At 38.5% G+C, this 23,866-nt stretch overlaps 2 protein-coding genes across 3 annotated transcripts in view; both read left to right on the top strand.

The window, feature by feature from the left end:
• Positions 1–2,108, top strand: part of LOC111867239 (probable cytochrome P450 6a14) — a 10,595-nt gene extending 8,487 nt beyond the window's left edge. For both annotated transcript variants that reach the window (XM_023856909.2, XM_033752604.1), the window contains exons 4-5: positions 315–566; positions 1,827–2,108. In XM_023856909.2, the coding sequence (XP_023712677.1) occupies positions 315–566; positions 1,827–2,011 (437 nt within the window). In that variant the 3' untranslated portion in view covers positions 2,012–2,108. The remainder of the gene's footprint in view (positions 1–314; positions 567–1,826) is intronic.
• Positions 2,109–10,199: 8,091 nt separating this feature from the next.
• On the top strand, positions 10,200–19,390 carry LOC111867242 (probable cytochrome P450 6a14). Its single transcript, XM_023856914.2, has 5 exons — positions 10,200–10,393; positions 12,845–13,792; positions 14,971–15,192; positions 17,649–17,900; positions 19,013–19,390. The coding sequence occupies exons 2-5, from the start codon at positions 12,871–12,873 to the stop codon at positions 19,180–19,182; spliced, it is 1,566 nt and encodes a 521-aa protein (XP_023712682.1). The 5' UTR covers positions 10,200–10,393; positions 12,845–12,870; the 3' UTR covers positions 19,183–19,390.
• Positions 19,391–23,866: the final 4,476 nt, after the last annotated feature.

Below are 23,866 nucleotides of genomic sequence, written 5' to 3'. Positions count from 1 at the left end.
TGAGATAGCTGCATACCGCCTCCGTATGAATTGTGTTGCTTTAATAATTTTCTCTTGTTGTTTATCTGGAGCCCAGCTGTCAGTTACACGTATAAATGTTGAAATATTCACTTCTTTACAAAATATAAGATTCTGTATGTTCCTGCTTTGAAACACAAGAAAGAAAAGATAAAAATAAACAAGTTCGAGAGCAATAAGTGAATTAAATATAGAAGATTCCATTCTGACAAAAAGGCTACTTCTTTCTGTATAAAGGTAAGGACATGGTTACAAAAGGAGACTGCATATTAACTTTCTTTGGTTATTCTTTTCAGAAACCCTTCGGAAATATCCAGTTGTTCCAATCTTAAACCGTGAATGTACCAAAGCCTACAAAATACCTGATACGGATATTGTTCTGGAGAAGGGAATCTTGACGGTTATACCCGTCTTGGCCCTTCATCACGACCCTAAGTATTATCCTGACCCTGAGAGATTCGACCCGGAGAGATTCAGTGAAGAGGAAAAGGCGAAGAGGCACCACTACGTGTATCTGCCCTTCGGAGAGGGTCCCAGGATATGCATAGGTACGTTCAGTCTATCGAAACTTTATGTTGCCATTCATATAAGAAAAGCAGCAAATTTGAGGTTAGTGGTGCCAGCTCAGTGCGATTAATAATCAGACACAAGATTATAATCAGTTTTGGGAAAATATGAAATTTATGTTTATTCTTCTGTGTTCAATTGATATACTTTCTAAATTCATGGGCATGACGGAACAGCAATTTGATACCAGCACAAAATCATAACGTTTATAAATTAAACTTGCCAATAAATGTTTGTAGGGTAAATAAGAGTTGGAGAATATTGTGGGTAGGAGTATAGTATTAGTGACAGAGATGAGAAGTGGATGTTGAATATTAGTATAGAACTGAAACGTGACCTATGGGTAGTAACACTAATATTAGTCATAATGGTGTGGGCTGGAAACTGGGCCCAGAGGTAGGCGTTTGTGACAAGGTAATGAGCCTTCGGGTTCCATATATCATTGTGAATTTCTGCTGTATTTAACCATTGTTGGCTTAACAGGAAGGTCTCTGATGCGTGGCGTTAATTACTTAGGTTCTACCGGCTTTTCGCAATGCTAACGTTCGTTGGTTAGGTCTGACTTTCCGAAATGACATAATGCCACATTTCTTACAGTAAAAATATATGATGAAATGTATGAAAGTTATGAAGTTCATATCTTTAAAGAATAGCACACTTAAAGCCCGCTCAGAGAGGCGTTAGGAATTCTTTCTTTGGGGAGATCAGTTCATTGGGAGCCATCTGGCGTCGTGATTACATGAAAATATGAAAGGGCATGAAAAATTTGTTGATTATCTCGTCCGGATTCCAGATCATCATCACAGCCGAAGAAATTGTGCAAACCATGAGAGGACAGTCCTTCCTTAAGAAATATTATTTTTTGACAATATCCATCGTCCTGTCTATTTTCTAAAAAACGTCTTTTTTATTTTTCAAAACACATCGTTTCAAAGACTGGATTCTGTTCCCGTCCTCACGTAAAACCTACCCAGTTGGTTCCAATAGATAGAGATTGTTCCCATCTAGCTATCTTCCGAAGATAGGGACTAGCTCTATCTACTGGACCCAACTGAGTAGGTTTTACCTGAGGACGAGGACAGAACCCAGTCTCCGAAACGTTATTTTTAAAAATAAACAGAATTTTTTTAGAAAAGAAAGAACGATGGATACTATCCCAAAACATGGGATTTGTAGCAATGTACTATCGTCACAAACTTTTAGGTCTTACTTCCTTGAGAAGTTTAATTTTTCTTTTCCAGGCATGCGGTTCGGGCTGATGCAAACCAAGGTGGGACTTGTCTCACTTCTCTCCAAATACCAGTTCACTTTGAGTAAGAAAACCCCAGTTCCGGTGGTCATAGATACAAAGACATTCTTTTTGTCACCTGATGGTGGAATGTGGCTACAGATTAAGAAGCGAGCTAAATGTACTGTTTCTACTTAATTTGGGAGACTAAAATTTCGAGGCAGGTCACGGTAGCCGAGCCGTCTAAGGCATGCACTGTCTTCTCTTGCTCGGAAGCCGGGATCGTTGGTTCGAATCCCACTCAGGGCATGGATGTTTAGTTTGTGTGTGTGCGTTTTTCTGTGTTTGTGTACAGGTAGAGACTTTGCGACGAGCTGATCACCCGCCCAAGGAGTCCTACCGAATGTGTAAGATGAAGAAAAACAGAAAAAAACGGAGAAGTTCATGGAGGTAGGTCTAGGCCCACTGGGGCTGTAGTGCCAAGGGGAAAAAAAATTCGAGAGGAATTTTGTACACTATTCTCTAAAATTCTATGAAAATTAGCTATTCCTTATACAAAGACTTTCTGTTGGGAACTGTCCATCGTCTGGAACATGTTTAAAATTTATAATTTCACATCTAATGTTGTGTGTTTTAAATATATACCAGAAAATGGACGATGTCCATAAGAGTATTTGTCAAAATTTGTTACATGTTCACTCTTACAAATTAGTTCTTAAATATACTATCAGAGATATCCAATTGCGACAAGTGGGCAACTCTACGTAAATATTATAATGCTATGCATATAATACGGGCATCTTCCTTTAAATATGGCTACAGTCTAAAACATTCCCTTCAAATAAGACAAACAAACCCAAGATATTTATATTGTCACTTGTAGGGGCGACTTGTAAGTTTGGATGATTGGATTTATTGCCCCTATACATTCACACAACTCGGGAATACAGGAAATACAGCGCTATTGCTGATCTAAACACTCTCTACTTCACAGTTTCACACGCAATAGGGTTCTCGGTTTTCATTAGTCGTATCCTGGCAACGGATTTATCACAGTCTCGTTGTAACTTCAAATCACACATGAAGTCTTCCTTTCAGAACCCAGATCCCTTCTTGCCATTCTTCTGCAACTGCCAATTCCGAAGACTCGACTCTCAACTCCCGACAATTGTTCTCTACTCGGTCGCAAAATCAAAATCACAATGGGACTGAAGATCAGTCAGTCAGTTTTAGCATCGAGTCACATTTGGGGCTCATGACCAGATATTTACCGTATTTACGCATGTATAGGCCGCACATTTTTTGCCAAAAATTCAAGAGGAAAACTGGGGTGCGGCTTATATTCGAAATATTCGAAATCACACTTCATTTAAAAAAATATATATATTCATAATTTCGGAATAATTTCTACTCCTGAAATAATATTCCAAGAAAATTATTTTTTCTATAATTTCTGTCTGAAAATTGTGCTGCGGCCTATACACGCACGCGGCCTATACATGCGTAAATATGGTATTACTCTTTGGCAGTTACAGTCTTGTTAGTGTAGTGCCCTCTATGACGAGAAGCGACCATATGTTTTTTTTATAACACCTCGGCACGGACGACTACAAAATACAGCCTCTAATGTTAAGGAGGCCTTTTACTGGTCCGTTACCTATCATTGGACGTCCTATTGTTGAGCACGTTGGCCCCACTTGTTTACCTACTCTACACATCACAATATAAATAAAGTGCTCATAAATGTAAGTTTTGAATAACTGAGAAATAATATGAAATCTGTTTAAGTTATTAATAGCTACTTGAGATATTTGAGCCTGAGAAAATGTGATGTTAAACTTTGGAGTGAATTTCAATAAAGAAACGGTCCTTCGTCTTGAGTTTCATAAATATGTGAATATCATTCTGAACGTCACATACTATTTTTGTAACACGTTATCAGTACTCTTTGTATGTTACAGGAAAGCACATCTGTGTTGTACGTGATCAGTGATTTGCTCTTTTCCTATCATATAAAAACACAGACGTCACATGTAAAAGCAAGAAATGTCTTCATCATTTATAAAATCTTGGCCGTTCCTAGAAAACAACGCAATTTGCTATCTGTATTTTATCGGAGATGTAAACACCACTGTGTGTAGTGTATACACAGCTAAGCGTATATTTATTTACAGATGCAATACAGTGCTAAACTTCATCCTATAGATATTCGTATATGATTCATGGTAGCTCAGCCGATACAAAGGCTAGTATGGAGATGGAAATCGAGATTTCATTCCAGTAAGGAGGAAGAGAATTTTCTCTGAACCCCTGTGTCCGTTCCAACTAAGATAGGAATAAATAGCCCTCTTACACAATCAGTGTAACTTAATTCTAAATTTATAAAAGGAGAAAATTTCTGGACCAGATTAATAATATTCAACTGGTCAGGGAAGATGAACCCTTAGACTGCATATTTAATTTCTATGGTATTCAGTGTTCCAAGTTACCCCAACACATAAGAAACAAGAACATATTAATTATGTGAAATAACAAGCAGGTTCCAATAGAGCCACAAAACGATAATTTTCTCTCGCAATGGTGTCTAATTTTATAGATGTTACAATTTCCTTTATGTGATTTTTTTACCTTTATGTCAGTACGTACTCCAGACTACATAGAACTAAACAGCAGGATGACTGGTAATTATTTTACCTTGATGTCAGTACGTACTCCAGATTACATAGAACCAAACAACAGGATGACTGGTGATTTATTAGTCCGAGAAAATTTGGAAAGAACCGGTAGTGATTTAACCGACAAATTATCCAGGATTTTTTTGAGGGACTGAGAAATACCATAAAAAATCGCTGTTAACCTCTCTGGTTCCTGCCCAAGCTTCCAAGATAGCACTTCGCAAAGACAAGTACTAATATCCTTGCCGCTATATTAAACACGTCATTTATCATCATCATCATCATCATCATCATCAAACATACTTTTATTCTAAGCTTACCTTAGCGGTATTTTGCTACCCTATGGAAGAGAGCAGAAGCTATTCCTATTTCAAGAAAGTACATAACACTGCGTCTCATAGCTATTGCAGACTGATATCCCTTTTAAATTTTTCAGAAATTACTTTAATATGATATTTATGGCCGTGTTTCACATTATCTAAAGTTTAAAATTGGTCCTTATTAGCATTGTTTCTCAAAATCTAAATCTACCATCACCAAATTGGTTACTTATGTCGATTTTACTCCACTTCAGTAGGCCCCCAGATACAAGCTGATGCCTTTTATATCAATTTAAGAAATGCATTCGACTTTGTGCTTTTGGGCTTTATGGTGGGTATGTAAACTGGTTTCACACTTACCTCCCCAACTGGAAACCTCAGGTCCGTTTTTCTGATATTCTTTCTTCATTTTAGAAGCTCTCTCCGGCGTTCCTTCGGGATCTCTCTGGAACCCCTGCTCTTCACTGTGTTTATTAAGACTTATTATACAGTTTCATACTCTAAGTATCTGCTTTTAGTTGACGATACCGAAATCTACCAAGCCATCAAACCAACTGAAGACTACAATCTGCTACAGTCTCATGCTAACCCTGTACAAGCTTAGTACACTGTTAACTATATGAAACTCATTATTTGTAAAACTAAAGTTATACCCTTCTCCAGGAAAATAAACGTACTGATTTATGAATATAAACTTCGCCAATCCTCCTTTAACAAGGACAAGCTCTATAATAAGTCTGGAAATACTTATAGCCACTAAACTTCATTTCCATAACCACGTCAGCCATAATGCTTTGAGTCCAGTTCGTAACACTATCGTCACCTTCTAATCTCTTATATGTATACACAGATTATATATATTACGTCAGTTAGAGCTGAGCTTCAATACGCTTCCGCTCTCTGGAATTTCATTAAGTCAACCAATGCAAACACGTTGGAACGCAACCAGCAGAAATTTTGGGCCCTATATTTTAGTCGATTCTTTCATCAGGTCCTTTACTGTTATTCTCTTGCTTTGGAGTAGTTATAATAGCGCAAATTTCGCATGAGGTGCTATCGCCCCAATGCACTCTTTCTTATTCAAATTTGCCTTGGTTGCATATTATGTTCTTCTCTTTCGGAAAATTCTGATTAGATTTCCTGCTCGGTATATCAGAGACTTTGCTTTGTTAAATTTTTCTTCTGCTAGATGCGATTTTACTACTATTACGGTTTGCAGGGACGTTGATGTATTCGGAGACAAGAACTTTCTCCTTAATCATATTTCATAATGCGTTATAATTTATTAATATTAATATATATATATGTGCATAAATATTAATCTTTCTCGCAGCATAATGGCAAACCATTGGAAATTTTGTTATTTTCTTTCTCACTTTTCAATAATAATTTTGAACTTTCATTGAATTATTACTATTGTTATTAATATTATTATTATATTACTAATATTATTATATAAACTGCCATAATTTATGTTTTGATTGGAAGTTTTTTGTTCTTTCTTTCTACGTACTTGTGGTAACTTTGTAATTGACCTCTTGGTTGTTACGTTTGCACTTTAATAACCAGGAATTAAATTATAATTAATACTCCCTCAAATTGCAACGAAGGGCGGCAGCACAGGGCCTCGCGCCTCTGTCAACATGAGGATGATTCTCTTTATAAATTAACTGTTACCCAAACATGTTGAACACTGTTGTGGTTGCTGATGGAGGAGGATAATAATGATGTGTGTTCATTTATTTTACATTGTTAACGTGCTTAGATATCACAAACACACTGTAATATCTCTGATTTTTTTCTGAATATTACCAAGTAATAGATGTTATATTAACCTAACCGCAGAATTTACTGTAAAAGTTGTCAAAGTTATTGGTATTTTTAGCCAGACGCTCTTAGTTGCAACGACGCTGTTCTTAACAATGGCCAGTAATTATCTGTGATCTATGTCCATCAACAACAGGTTGTGTTCCTTTATGCAAGTGTACTGTACTTCTTGAGAAGTATTTTTTAGTATGAATGGGATGAAAATGTACGCAGAAAATTCTAATCTGGCGATTCCGAGATAAAAGAAAGTGATTGACACAATAAAGTAATATAAAGAATTGAGTGGGTCCATGTTGAGATTTTTGAGAATAATTGAAGATGCATGTTGTAGTGGAAACAAACAACGCACGGAGTTCATATGGAGAGGCTCAATCTCAAGAAATTAGGTGAAGTAGACGAGAAAGTGCAGTCGTGGTGCAATGAAAAAGTTCCCGAAATTTGAAATTTGCGCGCGAATGGTTATGAGTATATCGAAATATCGCTAGGTGTCTCCTCACACACTGTTCTTGAATCAGTGTGGCAAGCGGAGTCAAGTTGAGTGGTTTATTTTACTGTTGGTAAACGTATTTCCATTGTTGTGTTTTCGTGAGTTTGCTGTTCTGCGGTGGCTGACTTGAGAGAACAGCGTGTCTGTATAAAGTTTTGTTTTAAACTTGGGATAGCCGCTGCAGAAGCGCACCAAATGTTGAAGCAAGATTTTGGTGAAAACAGTTTAGACCAGACACAAACTTACAACTGGTATAAACGTTTTAAAAATGGCCGAACATTGACTGATGATGACGATCGTTCGGGACGGCCGTCAACGGGCAAAACACCAGAAAATGTCGTGAAAGTTAGGGATCTGATTCTGCAAGATCGTAGACTGACCATCCAAGACCTCTGTAACACCTTGGGACTAAGTTATGGTATATGTCAACGAATTTTGTGAGAGGAACTGAACATGAGGAGGAATTTGCGGCTCAGGAAAACTTAGATACGGAGGTGGATACTGAGCTTTGGAAACAATTAGAGAGAATATCAAAATTTCTGCCAAAGAGAATCTAGGCTATTATGAATTGAAGAAACATAAGCCATGGTTCGATGGAGAAAGCTTAAAATTATTAGACCAAAGTAAATAAGACAAATTGCAATCGTTACAGGATTCAAGGAAAAAGGGAGGGGGGATGATCTGAACAACATACGACATGAAGCCAGTAGGCATTTCAGGAATAAGGAAGGTGTGTATGAAAGATAAAGTTCGTGAGGTTGAAACGAACAGTAGTAACAAGAATATTAGGGACCTGTATTGAGGAATAAATGGCTTTAATGGGATACCAACCTAGTAATAATAGTATAATAATAATAGTAGCTCAAGCGGTTAGTCGCGTGTTTTCCACCGCAATGGCTCGGCTTCTATCCCGGGTCTGGTCAAGTGGCATTTGTGGTGGACGAAATCGCGTTGGGGCAGGTTTTCTCCGAGAACTTCGGTTTCCCCTGCCAATCTTCATTCCACCAATTGCTCCACAGTCACCCTCGCCTATCATCCAGGGCTGGTACAATAGGCCAGAAGTGGCCGCAGTACAAGGGACTTAGTCCCACCCCACTAGCAATAAAAAAAAATTAATAGTGCCAACATTAACGGATAGAGGGTGTAGTGTGGTCAGCGCCGTCAATTTCGGTTTTCTAGGCCGGAGTCGCTGCTTCCTTGAAATGGCTCCTCAATTATGATCACGAAGCTGAGTGGACCACGTTCCAGACCCACTACTTCTCAGAAAAATTCTGGTAGCGCCGGGAATCTAACCCGGACCTCTGTATCTGTAGCCAGGAACTCTGACCACTAGACCACAACCCCTTTAATATCTAAATAACTTAGTGGAGATGAACTCGTCTGGAGAAGCCGCCAGTTGTGACTTTACTCAAGAATTACCCAATATTTTATGGAATCTGAATGTCTGATTCTCAACCAATACCAGAATGTAATTGTCGTCTACATATATTGACGTGATTCACTGCCCTTTAAATTATTCTGCTTCGACAGCTTTTGTTAAACCTTAAATTTGTTAAATAAAACCGGGTACAAAAAACACAAAACGAAACCGGTAGTTAATTAATGGCGGCAGTCTTCGGATTATAATTGTGACAAAATTGTATATGAGGCACCAAGTACTAACGATGATTTCCCCCAAATCTATTAATTATCAATTAATATGATTGCTTGGTGAATATTTACGCGTTGCTATGTGTATTTATACATGTATACAAATTTGGATTTTAATAAGGAAATTATGTAAAAATTATGGGCATTTTTGATTTGCTTACTATGTGTAATACAGAATTTAATAGAAATTGTATTGAACGTTATTGATAACTATGGTTTCGGGGACTTTGGGCTCTTCAAACAAGGAGTAATTTCTGGCTTACAGCAGAAAAATAACCAAAAGCCCAGAAATAAATTTATGAAAGCTATTAACGCAGAAATTTACAGAAGACACAATGATACAAGAATCGTTGAGAAGACTGCAGTCTCCTTATACCGATAGCATACTTAACAAGCAAATAATTTAGAATTTTATAGAAATATATTCGGAGCGGCTGTTTTAAGCCAGTTTTGAATGGATTGTATATGGCACCCATGCGTGCCACATTCTACATTCCGCATAGAGTGAAGACGCAGGTTAAACACGCTCATGATGCAAAGTCTTCATTGATATTTAATAAAGTGCCCCTGTGCAATAAATAAAGTGTTTTTATATAAGTGAAGTTCAAATCAAATTCATTACTGAGGTACACTAGTGTACACAGGAAAAGAGGGGAACCCTAACTAATGGCTTATAATTGGATTGAACTTGTGACACCTCTCACCCTAGGGGCCCTCAGGTAAAATTGATGAACATACAGCAGTTCGTCTACGTACTATCCTGGTTCAGAAAAACCTGATAGTGTAAAATGTTATCTGTTGCCCAGTTAAACTGGATATATTCAGTTCTTCTGAAACTCTTCAAAAGATAAATGAAGGAAAAGGGAAGTGCAAAGGAGGAATGGCAATAAAACTTATCACATACGGATAAGGATAAAAACAGTACAGTGTGCACCTTCGTGGTTTTTCTCAAACATTTAGAAAAATACCAAGATTCTACATTAAAGTAAAGCACGACGAATGTAATCCAACAAACTCACGACTTATACTCATCCTGCCAACATTGATACTTGAAGAAGAATAATAATCGTGCATTTATACGATAGGATCAGATTTCGTTCTGACGAAAGAAAATATCCCTAATAATATTTTATAATATTATTATATAAATAATTAAAAAGAAACAATTCGCGCATGAGGACAACTGAAATTAGCTGCTTTTCTTATCAGTAAACCGCGTAAATTAGTATAAAACTAGAACTCGGTTAGGTTTGAGGAAGGCGAATACTAGCTCAGAACGTAAGATGTAGAGAGAGACCGTAGTTATGCTTCCCCATGTTATTACTAACGACATTAATTCGTCTGCGATAAGAAGAATAATCACGAGTTATGTAATTTTCTTGCAATTCTTGCAATGAAATAAATTTATTCTGTTATGTCATTATTTTTTCTGAACGAGACCAGAACATAGTGCTCTTGCCCTCTGCCTTCTCTGTAGCTACAGGACGCGCCATGAATCCTGCACATCAGTCTTTATCTGAATGAGATAAGAAAGTATTAGTGCACGTGACCGTTATCAGCGTATATCACACTGTGGCTTCAGATGGCATTAATCACCACTTCAAGAGAGATACTTGCACAGGTAATACTGATCACTGTCATATCTGCATTTGTTAGAAGCGAATTTATTTCACATTAACAGTGAAACACTTTGTGATTTAATATTATACTTTCAGTATACTTTCAGTATACTTTCATTTTCTTTGTACTTCAATTTTATATGTAACAACAGCTGAGATTCCTACTCTGATTTGATATTTTAAGGAATGTAGTGCGCATGAAGCATCCGTAACAATTTTTATAAGAAAGCTTGAACAGGAGATAGAACTCGGGGTGACGTAAGCATGAAAGGGGGGATGATATTATGATGGATCTTCATGAAACAGGATGCGAGGAAGTGAGCTAGATATTGCTTCCTCGTGATCAAGTGCAGACAGAAGTTCGCAGTTGCGTGAGAAAGTTTCCTTCCCCTTAGTCGACTCGCCATGGGCTGCTTTCTCTCCTGATTCTGTTTGTTAATATCCTTCCTCACTCTGCAGCCAGTTACGCCATGAGAAATTACTCCATTCTTTATGATGCATTATTCAGTACGCATTCCTCTTCTCGACCCTTCATATTGTGAACTACCGACAGTGTCTTTAAATAAATCACATACCTTCATCCGTTATCATTTTGTGATTTGGGTAACAATATTTGGGCAATTATTCTTCTTTGATAACGGAAAATATATTCCAAAAGAAAGTGTTAAACTTAAATCTTATTAGGCTATAAGATTTTGCTGTTTATTGCTTCATTTCCTATTTCGTTATTTAAGAGTCTGTATTAAGGATGTACTGTGTACCATTATAATTTGGTCCCTTATGGTCATCATGGCTTGACGTGCCTTTACGTTGCGAATGATGCGAAGGCCTTCAAGATATAGAAACTGGGAATATACTGATTAATCGGTCACGGAGGGTATACAAATTATAGCCTGCAGCTTGGGCTTGGGCATAAGGTTTAAATTCTACATCATAGATTGAACAGCTTGTTACGAAAGGGTAATCACTGTCTTACACTTTGATAGAATCTGAAAAAATACCTAAACTTAGAAAAACGGACATGAGATTTGGAGGTACCGACAGTACATGAAACAAAAACGGGACAGACAGCGTTGAGTGGAACTGCACATCGTGACCAAAGCAAATCATCTACAAAATGGATGTTGTATGTAAGCAGATGATTTAAAGATACTAAAGCCATTTTGGAAAGGTATTACTTCTACCCAATATTTAAAATTTTTATTTCACAAAACAACAATAATTTCTCTACTCTTAAAACACACAGGAAACGGCCACATAATTCGCGCGTAAGTAAATTATTATTTCTGTTACATTTTCTGGTCAATGCCCTTGAGTAGTGCACTGTATCGCTTATTGCTCCATATTATGAAACACATTAATGCATGAAGTGAACAAATGAAATAAAAATGCTCCTTTTTGGGGGTTCTAGTTTGCTCGATTAAGCTGTATTCTTAGCATTCATGTTTTGAAATATAATCATATGGCGGTAAATACACAGACAACGAAATTTAAATTTCGCTAACCGCATATTTCCTGTAAATTATGAAAACAACAGGGAAAAATTTGCGACCCACAATATTCTTAGTGACAGCAGGACGGAACTTGTAAAAATGGGACATACAGGCACACAGAATGTAACAAGAATTTACAGGGCAGGTTCACTGAAAATAACAGCAATATGATTAATGAATTATGTGTGACATTTATTGCATGCAGTATAAAGATGAGGTGGGACACAGGTGGAGCTAGCCCTGTAACAGGCCGTGGAGGCCGATAGGTTTGTGGGAGGTTGAGGGTCCCACATTATCTAGATAATCAGCTCAAAGATGGCGGTAAGGTTGTCAGTCTTCCTCGCTTTACTCCTCAGGAAAATTATTTAATTAATTCCTGGAACTCATTTCTGTTAGAGACTGATTCGACCTCAGGGCCATAGTGCGGCTGGATGGATTATGTCAATTTAAAAAAAATCCAATGACCTCATCGGGATTTGAGCCCGCGACCTTCCGGCTTGTAGCATAGTGCCTGAACCAACTACGCTACCGCTTGCCCCCTATATGTTGAAATAGCTGGGTAAATTTGGCAGGAGTTTTACAGTGATTGAGATCAGCTATTTCTAAGGGAGCGAACTGAGTAGGCGTCTTCCTTTCTCACCTGAAGACAAAACAGATCCAGTTTCCGAAACGTCATGTCCTCTATTACCTAGAATTCCGGACGATGAAAAGTCCAAAACCCCAGTAATTCTGTGATCAGTCACTGTTCTCTGTGTTTTCTTCTGTCATTTAATGATGGCAGAGCAACTCTGAAATTTCTTTACAGTAACCAACTTTAGTAATATCAAAATTACTCACTTTTATTGTATTTGACTTCTCGAAGATATTGCAGATATGACGTTGAAAAATTCCCTCAATTACTAAGTGTCCTTGAAACTTGTCAGTCTGTCTAAAATAATATTTTTGGATATAATCCTACAGGTGCGACTTCAAGTTTACTTAAAAATATGGGGTTTCTATTTGAGAACGCTCTTGTGGATGTGGGGGCTCTGGCAGCCTGCCTCCTCGCAATGGTATACATATACTTCAAGAGGTCTACTTCGTATTGGAAGGAAAGGAAAGTTCCTTACATCGAACCAACATTCCCATTCGGAAATTTCAGAGACCAGATATTCATTAGAAAACCTATAGGATATGTATTCGCGGATCTTTACAAGAAGCTAGACGGTGAGAACTATGGAGGGACTTACATGTTCACGAAACCTCAATTCATTTTCCGTGACCCGGAAATTATAAAAAATATCCTGGTTAAAGACTTTACCAGCTTCCATGATCGTGGCTTCTTCATTGATGAAGAGATTGAACCTCTTACTGGCCACTTGGTCCTTCTTCCTGGAGAAAGATGGAGAAATCTTCGTGTAAAATTGACACCAACTTTCACTTCTAGTAAAATTAAAATGATGTTTCAAGGTTTGGTTGATTGTGGGCACGAACTTGGAAGCATTCTAGAAGAAACCGCCCGTAGAGAAGAGATTATTGAAATCAAAGATATCTTGGCTAGGTACAGCACGGACGTAATATCGTCATGTGCATTTGGCATCCAATGTAATTGTCTCGAGAATCCAGATGCTGAATTTCGTCAATGGGGAAGGAAAATCTTCGAATCCTCGATAAGGTCGTCAGTAATTGAAACTCTGAATGCAATATTTCCTTTTTCGATAAGTCTCCTGAAGTTGAATGTGTTTGATCCCAAAGTTTCAAAATATTTTCGAAGTATGGTTCAAGACACCGTGAACTATAGGGAGAAAAACAACATTAAACGCAATGACTTTTTGCAACTGCTTATCAAAATCAAGAATGAGGGCAAAGTGGATGAAGAGCATGATTATCTACAGGAGAATGACCATGGGAAGTTTGAGAAGACGTCAGGTGAGAATGTTTAGTTTGGTACATACGTATAAATATATACAACCATTTTCTCTTTTCTGACTGATCAGCTCTATTGAAGCAATGAGTTTTTCAACCAGAAAAATGTACTTGACTCTGTCGAAAGTACTCTGCATATAGATAGCAAAGTTGCATTCTACCATATCTTTATGATATTGATCTTATTACCTTCATATACTTGAAGAAAGCAGTCTTCTGGGATTTGGCACCGTGTATATGTGGTGTTAACCGACGTTTCGCAGTCTGCTTTTACCGGTTCTCACGGTCTCTTTGCTTGCAGATTTCTTATATATTTTTTCTTCTACCCTGAAGATGGAGGCGATACGTTCCTCCGAAACGTCGGTTAACACCACATATACACGGTGCCAAATCCCAGAAGACTGCTTTCTTCATAGTCACCGCCGTGAAAGCCTCAAATCTTACACCTTCATATACTTATTTCAATATGTCTTCTTTTCTCATGATTTAATAGCTACATCTCTTAAAAATCTCCAACCTGAAATCTTGAGTACCGAAAACAAAGTGAAGTAATGTATATTAATTTTTAATAAATTGAGAACAGAATATAAACCCAAACTTCTCTGATACTGGCCCCCGTTCATATTGTAGCGTACAATGTCCTTTATACTCTTACATTTTCGCTTAAATCAGTAAATAACAGATATGTTTAACCTCACTATAAATTATGTATCTACATCAGAACTCAAGCCGTCATTAAGTTTGTGTCCTGTGATGTATATTTTGGTCAAAATTTAAGAAGTTATCGTAGAGTTATTAATCATGGGTACTCTCGAGTCACATTTTTTTCTTATCCTCATTAATATTATATTTAAATAACTAACCCTTAATTGAATGTGGTAATTATACAAGCCATTTGGTTTAACGTTTAGAACACCACCCTTCACACATAAATGCATTTCTTAGATCCACTGGTTCCCACTTTAGACAACAGTAAATTTCCTGAACATCATCATTTCCGTTACTTTACCGATAGATAAGTGTACTATAATTGTAAAGTAAGAATTGGACATTTTTACAGTTTTCAGATAACCTTCGCTGTGGTCAACTCACTTATGTGCAGATATAACCTTAGGTTCCGTGCGTAATAGGTGGGAAGCTTTGTTCCGTGTTGCTCATGCATTTAATCTTTATTAATGTAGGTTTGTCGATGAACTCTTTGGCGGCCCAGGCCTTCGTATTCTTTCTTGGGGGTTTCGAGACTTCGTCAAACACCATGACTTTCTGTCTGTACGAGCTGTCATTGCACCAGGACATACAGGAATGTCTCCGGGAAGAGATCGATACTGTGCTGAAGAAACATGAAGGCAAGATTACTTACGAAGCCATCCAAGAGATGGAGCACTTGGATAAAGTTGTTGCAGGTAATGCTTCCTTACCCTTGACAGAGAGTTAATAATTTTCTGGAAAAAAAACAAAACAATCTCCATGATTTTAGTCCGCAAGCGAACTATACAGACCGAGCGACCGCCGCTTGTCGGCGAAGTTCAGTGCCAACTTTTGCGGATAGAGGGTGTTGCGTGGTCAGCGCAACGAATCCCCACGGCCGTTAATTTCGGTTTTCTAGACCGGAGCCGCCATTTCCTTGAAATAGTTCCTCAATTATCTTCATGAGACTGAGTGGACTCCGTTCCAGACCCATTACTTCTCAGAAGAAATCTTGTAGCGCCGGGAATTGAAACCTGACCTCTGGATTTGTAGTCAGGAACGCTGACCACTAGACCACAGAGGCGCTCAAATTTTTCTGAAAAAGGAACATAAATTGGCAACATAGTTCTTATCGTTATAGCTGTAGTCATTTCTTCACGCATTCGTCAGTGTCGAACATAACCTGTTTGCAAGAAAGTATTCCCATCTCTTCTATTTGTGTTGCCTGTGTTTAAAATTTATTTCATGAATACTCGTATACCGTAATTTTTCTCTCAGATGTGAGCACGGGGGAGCCAGTTTTATTTCAAATCCAAGGAGCTTACTTATATTACTGAAAGTGCAATTTCCTTCAATGACGAAGAATGTCACTATTTTCACTCTTCATCAAAGTTTATTACGGAGATGAAATCAGAGAGGACGACATGGAAGCAGATCTATAAGTACTGAGTAGATAAGAAATATATATGCAATGCTGGCCTGAAAGTCTAAAAAGAAACAATCGCTTTGGTGAAGTAGGCGTACATGGAGGAAATGGCAAGATGTGTCTGTTAAATAACAAGGCAAGAGTATGTGGATCACGATAGGTGCTAGAGGTGAGCACTTGTGAATTCTGTCGAACTTAGGGTCTAATAAATGGAGTAATATTTCTTGGTGGGAGTGTTCATCACGTTCTCGAGAAGCATTCTGCCCCATAGGGGTTGTCACTCAATCGATCTGTCAGTTAAGTGTCCTGTCCTGTTACAATTATCTATGTATAACCTAATTTCCATTTTCATTGCTTATTTGCGTTACTCTCATCTGGTTCCACGCAGCTTTACAAATCATTGTAGATAATATTAATTATATTCCTCTCAGCACAACACCTTTCCACCACATGGAGTTTGCTGTACAGGGCGAGATGTTTCAGCACATGTCCGCTATTTCAAAGTCAGGGTCTTACTTACAACTCTTCTTTTATGTACTTAGCGTGAATTTTCCTTGTAATTATTTGAATCTGTGGCTCTGAACACACTATAACTGCAAATATGATAAGTTCTATTGTTCTACTCTTCTTTCTAAAGAACATATTCATTACAGCCCATAATGTGGTTTATAGGTTATAACGTACTAGTGAATCCAATCGATTTACATGGAAAATTTGCGCCAAATGTAGGACAGAATATTTGTAACTAAAAATCGGACGTGAATATGTCAAACATATGCCGAAACATATAACCTAGATGACAAACTCCATATGCTGGAAATAGTGTTGTGCTGACAGGAATATGAAAACATTGTCTGCAGTGAGTTAAATTCTTCCGCTGGAATGCTAGCGTAAGATACGTGAAATAATATTGGTACAGTCAGTTAGTTATACAACACTTCACACTCTGTGTTCCAACTTCTACACTTAACGGGAGAACACGCGATAAGCATGTCCACGCATAAGCGCACTTAACAATAGGATGAATATTTATAGCGCGTTGCTAGACAACAAACCGAGCCATTGGACTACGAGTAACGAGGTAGCAATCATGTGACTGGCTCTATATGGGTTCCGCGCAGCGACAGCTGATGTGCAATGTTTTGGTAAACACGTTTCAGCAATAGAAGCTGTGTTCTCTGCTTTGTCTGTGTGGAGGCTGTATAACGACAGCTACAGATATAATCAGTTTCAGTTTTTAAGCGACATTGACAAAGTGGAGAGTCCAGGAGAGTTCAGCAGTTGAGAGTCCAAGGAAGAGAATAGAGCGTGAATTGTGAAGTTTAATTGAGTACAGATTTGGACAGAGGAGTAATGAGTGATTTGAAGAATTTATTTATATGTAATACTTGGAATGTGTGATTCAGTGAGACTGTAATAGTCCCTGCGTTTTAATTGTGGTGCCAGAAGAGGATCAGTGTGTGTCTAAATAAGCGATAGCGCTCTATTGCCTGTATTTAAGTGTCATTGTGAGAGGTTGAAACAAGATATTGATAAATCTAATCATCCGAAATAGAACCCGTCACTCTCGTCACGCGTACCAACCTACACGTGACAGTATGTAATAATGCACAGGTTCGAGAACAGAACGGTGATTGATGGTTACTGTTCCTCTGGTGGCAATAATGATTCATCCATCTGAAAATCTATAAGTATAATACAGCTGAAATACAGTGCATTCAATTTTTCTTTGAATATTCTTTCCAGAAACTCTTCGGAAATATCCACCAGTTCAGATCTTAAACCGTGAATGTACCAAAGCCTACAAAATACCTGACACGGATATTGTCCTGGAGAAAGGAATCCGAACGGTTATACCCGTCTTGGCCCTTCATCACGACCCTAAGTATTATCCTGACCCTGAGAGATTCGACCCGGAGAGATTCAGTGAAGAGGAAAAGGCGAAGAGGCACCACTACGTGTATCTGCCCTTCGGAGAGGGTCCCAGGATATGCATAGGTACGTTCAGTCTAACAAAATATTATGTTAAGTGCTGATCATATTTTTCAAGTAACCAAGGGAACTTTATGTGCAAACCCATGACTACTGAGTCACCTAAGTATTTTAGGATGATCAAAACTATGGGCATACATTGGGAAGGACTTCAGTACTAAGGGAAGAGATGAGTAGCGCACACAAAACCTTAATCAAGAAACAAAATACGAATTGTTTTTAGGACTTGTACACATAGAGAAGACAGAAATATTAAGATGTTGGAGTAATAATCCACTGATATGTTAGGTTTTTGGACTTTATCCATCGTCCTGGTAATTCTATAGTAACTACTTGGAGTAATAATGCCTGATATGGATTCCATCGACCTGCCTTAGGACAAGACCCAGTGCCCATGGCAGATAACCTTTGGGTTCGACGAACTGTGAGGAAGTCCTTGAGCAGCTGTTCAACTACTGACCTTTCGAGAATAACCACAATTTGTGAAGACAGTTTTTTTTTATTATTTCTAGTGGGGTTGGACTAAATCCCTTGTACTGCGGCCATTTCTGGCCTATTTTACCAGCCCCAGATGATAGGTGAGGGTGATTGTGGAGCAATTGGTGGAATGAAGATTGGCAGGGGAAACCGAAGTACTCGGATAAAACTTGCCCCAGCGCCACTTTGTCCACCACAAATCCCACTTGACTAGACCCGAGATCGAACCCGGGCCGCCGCTGTGGGAAGCCAACGACTAAACGCTTGAGCTATGGCGCTGTGAAGACAGTTAGTTAGGGCCTTCCAGCATCACATAATGCTCGCAGTTTTTGGAGAAATAATAATGAAGGAAAAAGAAATTCATTTCACCTCCTCAATAAAATATTATTAAAAAATCAGGCATGGTTCTATGCATTTATATCCATTTCAAAGCCAAATCAGTCATGTGTTAGGAGTGAGTTGTTGGAGGATCAGTGCTTCGAGAGCAGTCTGCCTTCATGGTAACATAAAGAAATACAAAAGGAAGAGGAAAATATGTTATTGTTCCCTACCACGGTTCAAAAGTGATCCCACCAGAAGAAATAGTACAAACTAATGCACGACATTCCTTTCTTCTGAAGTTAAAATTGCGTTTTTTGCAGGAATGCGGTTCGGGCTGATGCAATCCAAGGTGGGGATTGTCTCTCTTTTATCCAAATACCAATTCAACGTGAGCATGAAAACTCCAGTTCCGTTGGTATTTGATAGGAAACTATTCACACTCTCACCTCTTGGTGGCTTGTGGCTGCAGATTAAGGAGCGCGTGACATAAAACACTTCTGTGTAAACCGGGAGCACGAAACGAAGTAGTTTGCTATATCTTAAACCGTTCTTTAAGTCAGGTCTTTAATACGATACCTGGAAATACAAAGCACTATAAGCGAGCAACTGTTCAGTTACACGTAATAAAAAATGTAGAAATATGAATATAAATCTAAATTAAAGGACTAAACTCCGTGGTTTTAGTCCGCAAGTGAACTATATCGACAGAGCAACGGCCGCTTCTCGGCGAAGTTAGTGCCAAATTTAGAGGATAGAGAGTGTCGCGTGGTCAGCGAAACAAATCCCCACTGCTGTTAATTTCAGTTTTCTAGACCGGAGCCGCTAATTTTCCTTGAAGTAGCTCCTCAGTTATCCTCACGAGGCTGAGACACACAACTTCTCCGAAAATCTGGTAGCGCCGGGAATCGAACCCGGATCTCTGGATCTGTAGCCAGGAACTCTGACCACTAGACCACAGAAGCGGTCTAATATGAATATAACACTTATATATATATATATGTACTTTTCAATATGGATATACTTTATAATTTTCTCTTAAAGAAATCTGAACAAATTGAAGTTGTCATATGCCTATGTACTACTTCTTGTAACGTAGAAAGGATTGAAGGAAACGTCTCAGCCACTGCTGACAAGCATGCCAGATGCCAGTTTCCTCTAAGGCCGGTATGAGCTGGGTAACAAGTGCATAGAGGGCAGAAAGTATCCCAAACCCTTCTGTATATGGCGGGGAAGAGAAACGTCCGATTGTTAGAGTCGTTTTACTGGTTGAAATATGCTGGGTCGTTTCCAAATAAGAGAAGACACGTATTGGTCAGCGAGAATGTCTAGATGGGAAACCGGATGTTAGAAGCAAGAAACAAAATTTCTCACGAAATTTTAGCTTATGCCTTCTGTTTTGTCACTACACATTATGAGACGCCCGTTTTCTTACAGCACACACCGCAGGGTTTTAAATTTTTCTGACTTCGTACAGAGTTTCATAGACAACTCTAACTCGAGGCGAAGTTACATCTTACTGGAATCTCCGGCGAATTGGAAGGATCCCGTTTGTGGCAGCTCGCGAGCATCTGACCGTACTGAAGTCTCGAGCTTCCATACATTTTCTTGAATAGACGTCTCTACGTAGACCGCCTCTGTGGTCTAATCGTCAGAGTTCCTGGCAATAGATCCAGAGGTTCGGGTGCGATTCTCCGTGCTACCAGATTTTCTGAGAAATAGTAGGTCTGGAACGGGGTANTTCCTGGCAATAGATCCAGAGGTTCGGGTGCGATTCTCCGTGCTACAAGGTCTGGAACGGGGTACATTCAGCCTCGTAAGGATAATTCGGGATCTCTTTCGAGGAAATAGCGGATCTGGTCTAGAAAACCGGGAATAACGGCTGTGGGGATCCGTTGCGCGGACCATACGACACCCTCTATCCGCTAAAGTTGGCCCTAATTTCGCAGACAAGCGGCGGTCACTCTGTCGGTATAGTTCGCTTACGGGCTCAAACCACGGAATTTTTGACGTCTCTATGTAGCATTAGTTTTGCCTAATTTTCAAAGATGTACGTGTATTACTGACCTAACACATATGCGCTCCATTAGGAATTGTGGAAAGAAAAGTACGCATCTCTCGAACCCTTTACATCTTCAGCTTCATATTACACACACAAGCGCTTTGTTCCCCAAACGAGGTTCTGGTGACAGACCCTGGTAAAACAACCACTATATCAATGGAGGATTTGCAATTTTATTAGCGGCGGTTGCGAAAAGTCCTACTATTTGGAATATACATAATTCCGTTTAACACACTGAAAATCAACTGGCGTTTTCGAATAAGGTACCGCTTCAATTTCAGGGTCGAAGAATAATCCAAGGCGGAAAACGGTACGAAGCAGGTAGCAAGCAGAAAGGAGGCGGCATGTTCCTCTAGAACGTTTTATGACTTTCCACGCATCACCTGCCGTTATACGCCTGAAGACGGAACTCTGCGAAAGCATCAAATCAAGTTTCTAGAAACTCTCAGTACCAAATGTTAGATCACGGGCGGTTTAGGTGTTTACTTTTAAGTTTGTATTTCAAGAAATATTTCGTTCCAACTGTATCAACACTTGAGACCACTAATCTATCAATCCTTGAGACTTTAATACTATACGTTAAATAATATTATTGTCAGACATTATTCTATCGCATACATTTCCTTTATTTGATTTTGTATGTTCTGTTTCATTTCATGTAGTGTGTCGTCGACTCTTTCGAATTCTTCTACGAGTATTTACATTTTATGTATCTACCAAATGGTGAGTGTAATCGCAAATATCGCTACAAACTACTGAATTGGGGTTTATTTCCGGCTTCTAAGTCGCCTACATGTCGCTGGTTCCTCCACGACATTCAGGAGTTGAGGTTCAAAAGGTCATCTTAGTTTGCATTCCAGTTGAAGTCCCGTTATTCCACTTATATCCGTGTTTTATTCAGCCCATGATGTCGGAATTTAGTAATTACAAAGAAAAATTCTTTCATGGTATGGATTTATGTAATGAATGAATAAAGTGTAATTCTGTACTTCTTTTGGCTTATTTTGGACTTCACCCATCGTCCGGTATATAAAAGACAAAAAACCACGACGTTTCGGAGACTGGATCTGTCTCCGTCTTCAGGTGAATAGGGAAGGTTAAACCTACTCAGTTGGGCCCCTTAGAAAGAGCTAGTCTCAATCACTGGACCACAGAGTGTAATTCTGTTTCATACAAAACTTTATCGTTTGCCTTACGCCCTTTCCTCTATGAATCTGAAATCAACTAATAACACGAATTATCGAGGCTCAGAAATTATAACTTCTGTTTTCAATTTAGGTCTCCGATCTGCATCTTGCCCTGAAGACTTGCATCTGGACTGAAGTGTTTCGACATATCCTCCTTCCCTAGGAAAGTATTCAGATAAAAATATTTATATAATGAAATTATCACAAACACAAAATACGGAAATCTACTATTGTTTCCTTTCATGATATACCTCGGCCAATATTACTTTATAGACCAGTGATAATATCACAAGGTAATATTCTAGTGAATTGAGAAAATTGCTCATTCTGGACTTTTTTCTTGATTGCCGACCATAAGGTCACCATCTACTCCACTGAGTGCCATAGTAAATATTACCATAAACATTAACCAGTTTCACATTACTTTAACAAACACATCTACACACTTATTATCTCAGAAATATTAGTTGGGTAAACCCGAGGAGCCTGATACTCGTATTACACTCTAAAATGAGAACGACATATTTTGCCTAATGTTTATAAAATTAATTTGAATTGATCAGTTACTGTTTTTTTTTTATGGTTTCTTCTTCTTTCTGGCAGAGCAACTCTGACATTCTTTACATGTAACCCACTTTGTTATAACCAAAGTAACACTTTTATCGTACTTATCTTCTTGAAGATACTGCAGATATGACGTCGAAAACATCCCCTCAGTTATTAAGTATCCTTGTCAATCTGTCAATCCGTTGAAATTAATTTGCTTGGCTTAAATCCTGTAGATGTGACTTGAAGTTTATCTACAAAAATATTGGATTACTCTTTGCGTCCGTTCTTTTGGATACGGGGGCTCTGGTAGCCTGTCTCCTTGCAGTGGCATACCTCTACCTCAAGTACTTTCTATTGGAAGGAAATAAGGTGTCTTAAACCGAACCGACAACCCCCTTCACAAATTTCAGAGACCACATATTCATAAGAAAACCTACATGACCTGTATTCGCAGATCTACAGTAAACAAAAAGCTAGACGGTGAGAAATATGGAGGAACATACATGTTCACAGAACCTGGATTCATTTTCCGTGACCCAGTGATTGTAAAAAACTTTCTGGTTAAAGAGTTCACCAGTTTCCAAGAACAGCTTAAACCAAATTCAGGCCATTTGATTCTTCTTGCTGGAAACAGATGGAGAAATCTTCGCGTCCAGTTTACACCAACTTTCACTTCCGGTAAAATGAAGATGATGTTTCAAATATTGGTTGCGTCTGGGCACGAACTTGGAACCATTCTAGATGAAACCGCTATTTGGGAAGAGATTATTGAAATCGAAGCTATCTTGGCCAGGTATTGAGCACGGTCGTAATATCGTCACGTGTATTTGTCACCCGTTGTAACTTTCTCAAGAATCCAGACTCTGATTTCCGTCAATGGGGAAGGAAAATATTCAAACCATTGATTAAGTAGTCATTAAATGGATCTCTGAGTGCACTATTTCCCTCTATGGTGAGCCTATTGAATCTGAGAAGTTCAGATCCTGGAATTTCAAATTATTTCGGAAGCATTTTTCAAGACATTGTGAATTATAGGGAGAAAACACATGTTAAATGCTATGACTTTGTGCAACTGCATATCCAGATCAAGAACAAGGACAATCTGGACGAAGAACGTGGGTTTATAGAACAAAATAATCACGGAAATTTGGAAAACCAATCTTGTGAGATATCCCATATTTGTCACATGAGTATGAACACGTGCTCCCCTGGCGGTTCAGCTCTATTGTAGCTCTTGCATTTCCAATTTTACACCTTTGTTGAATCAGTAAATGGCAGAAATATTTTCACCTTACAATACGAGATCTACGTAAATTAGAACTAAAGCGGTAGTTATATCTGTATCCTGTGATATATATATATATATATATACCTTGGGG

Source organism: Cryptotermes secundus, unplaced genomic scaffold (genome assembly GCF_002891405.2).
Source record: "Cryptotermes secundus unplaced genomic scaffold, Csec_1.0 scaffold1164, whole genome shotgun sequence".
NCBI lineage: Eukaryota > Metazoa > Arthropoda > Insecta > Blattodea > Kalotermitidae > Cryptotermes > Cryptotermes secundus.
Note: the sequence above shows the minus strand (reverse complement) of the source record. Positions and strands in the feature narration are given on the sequence as shown.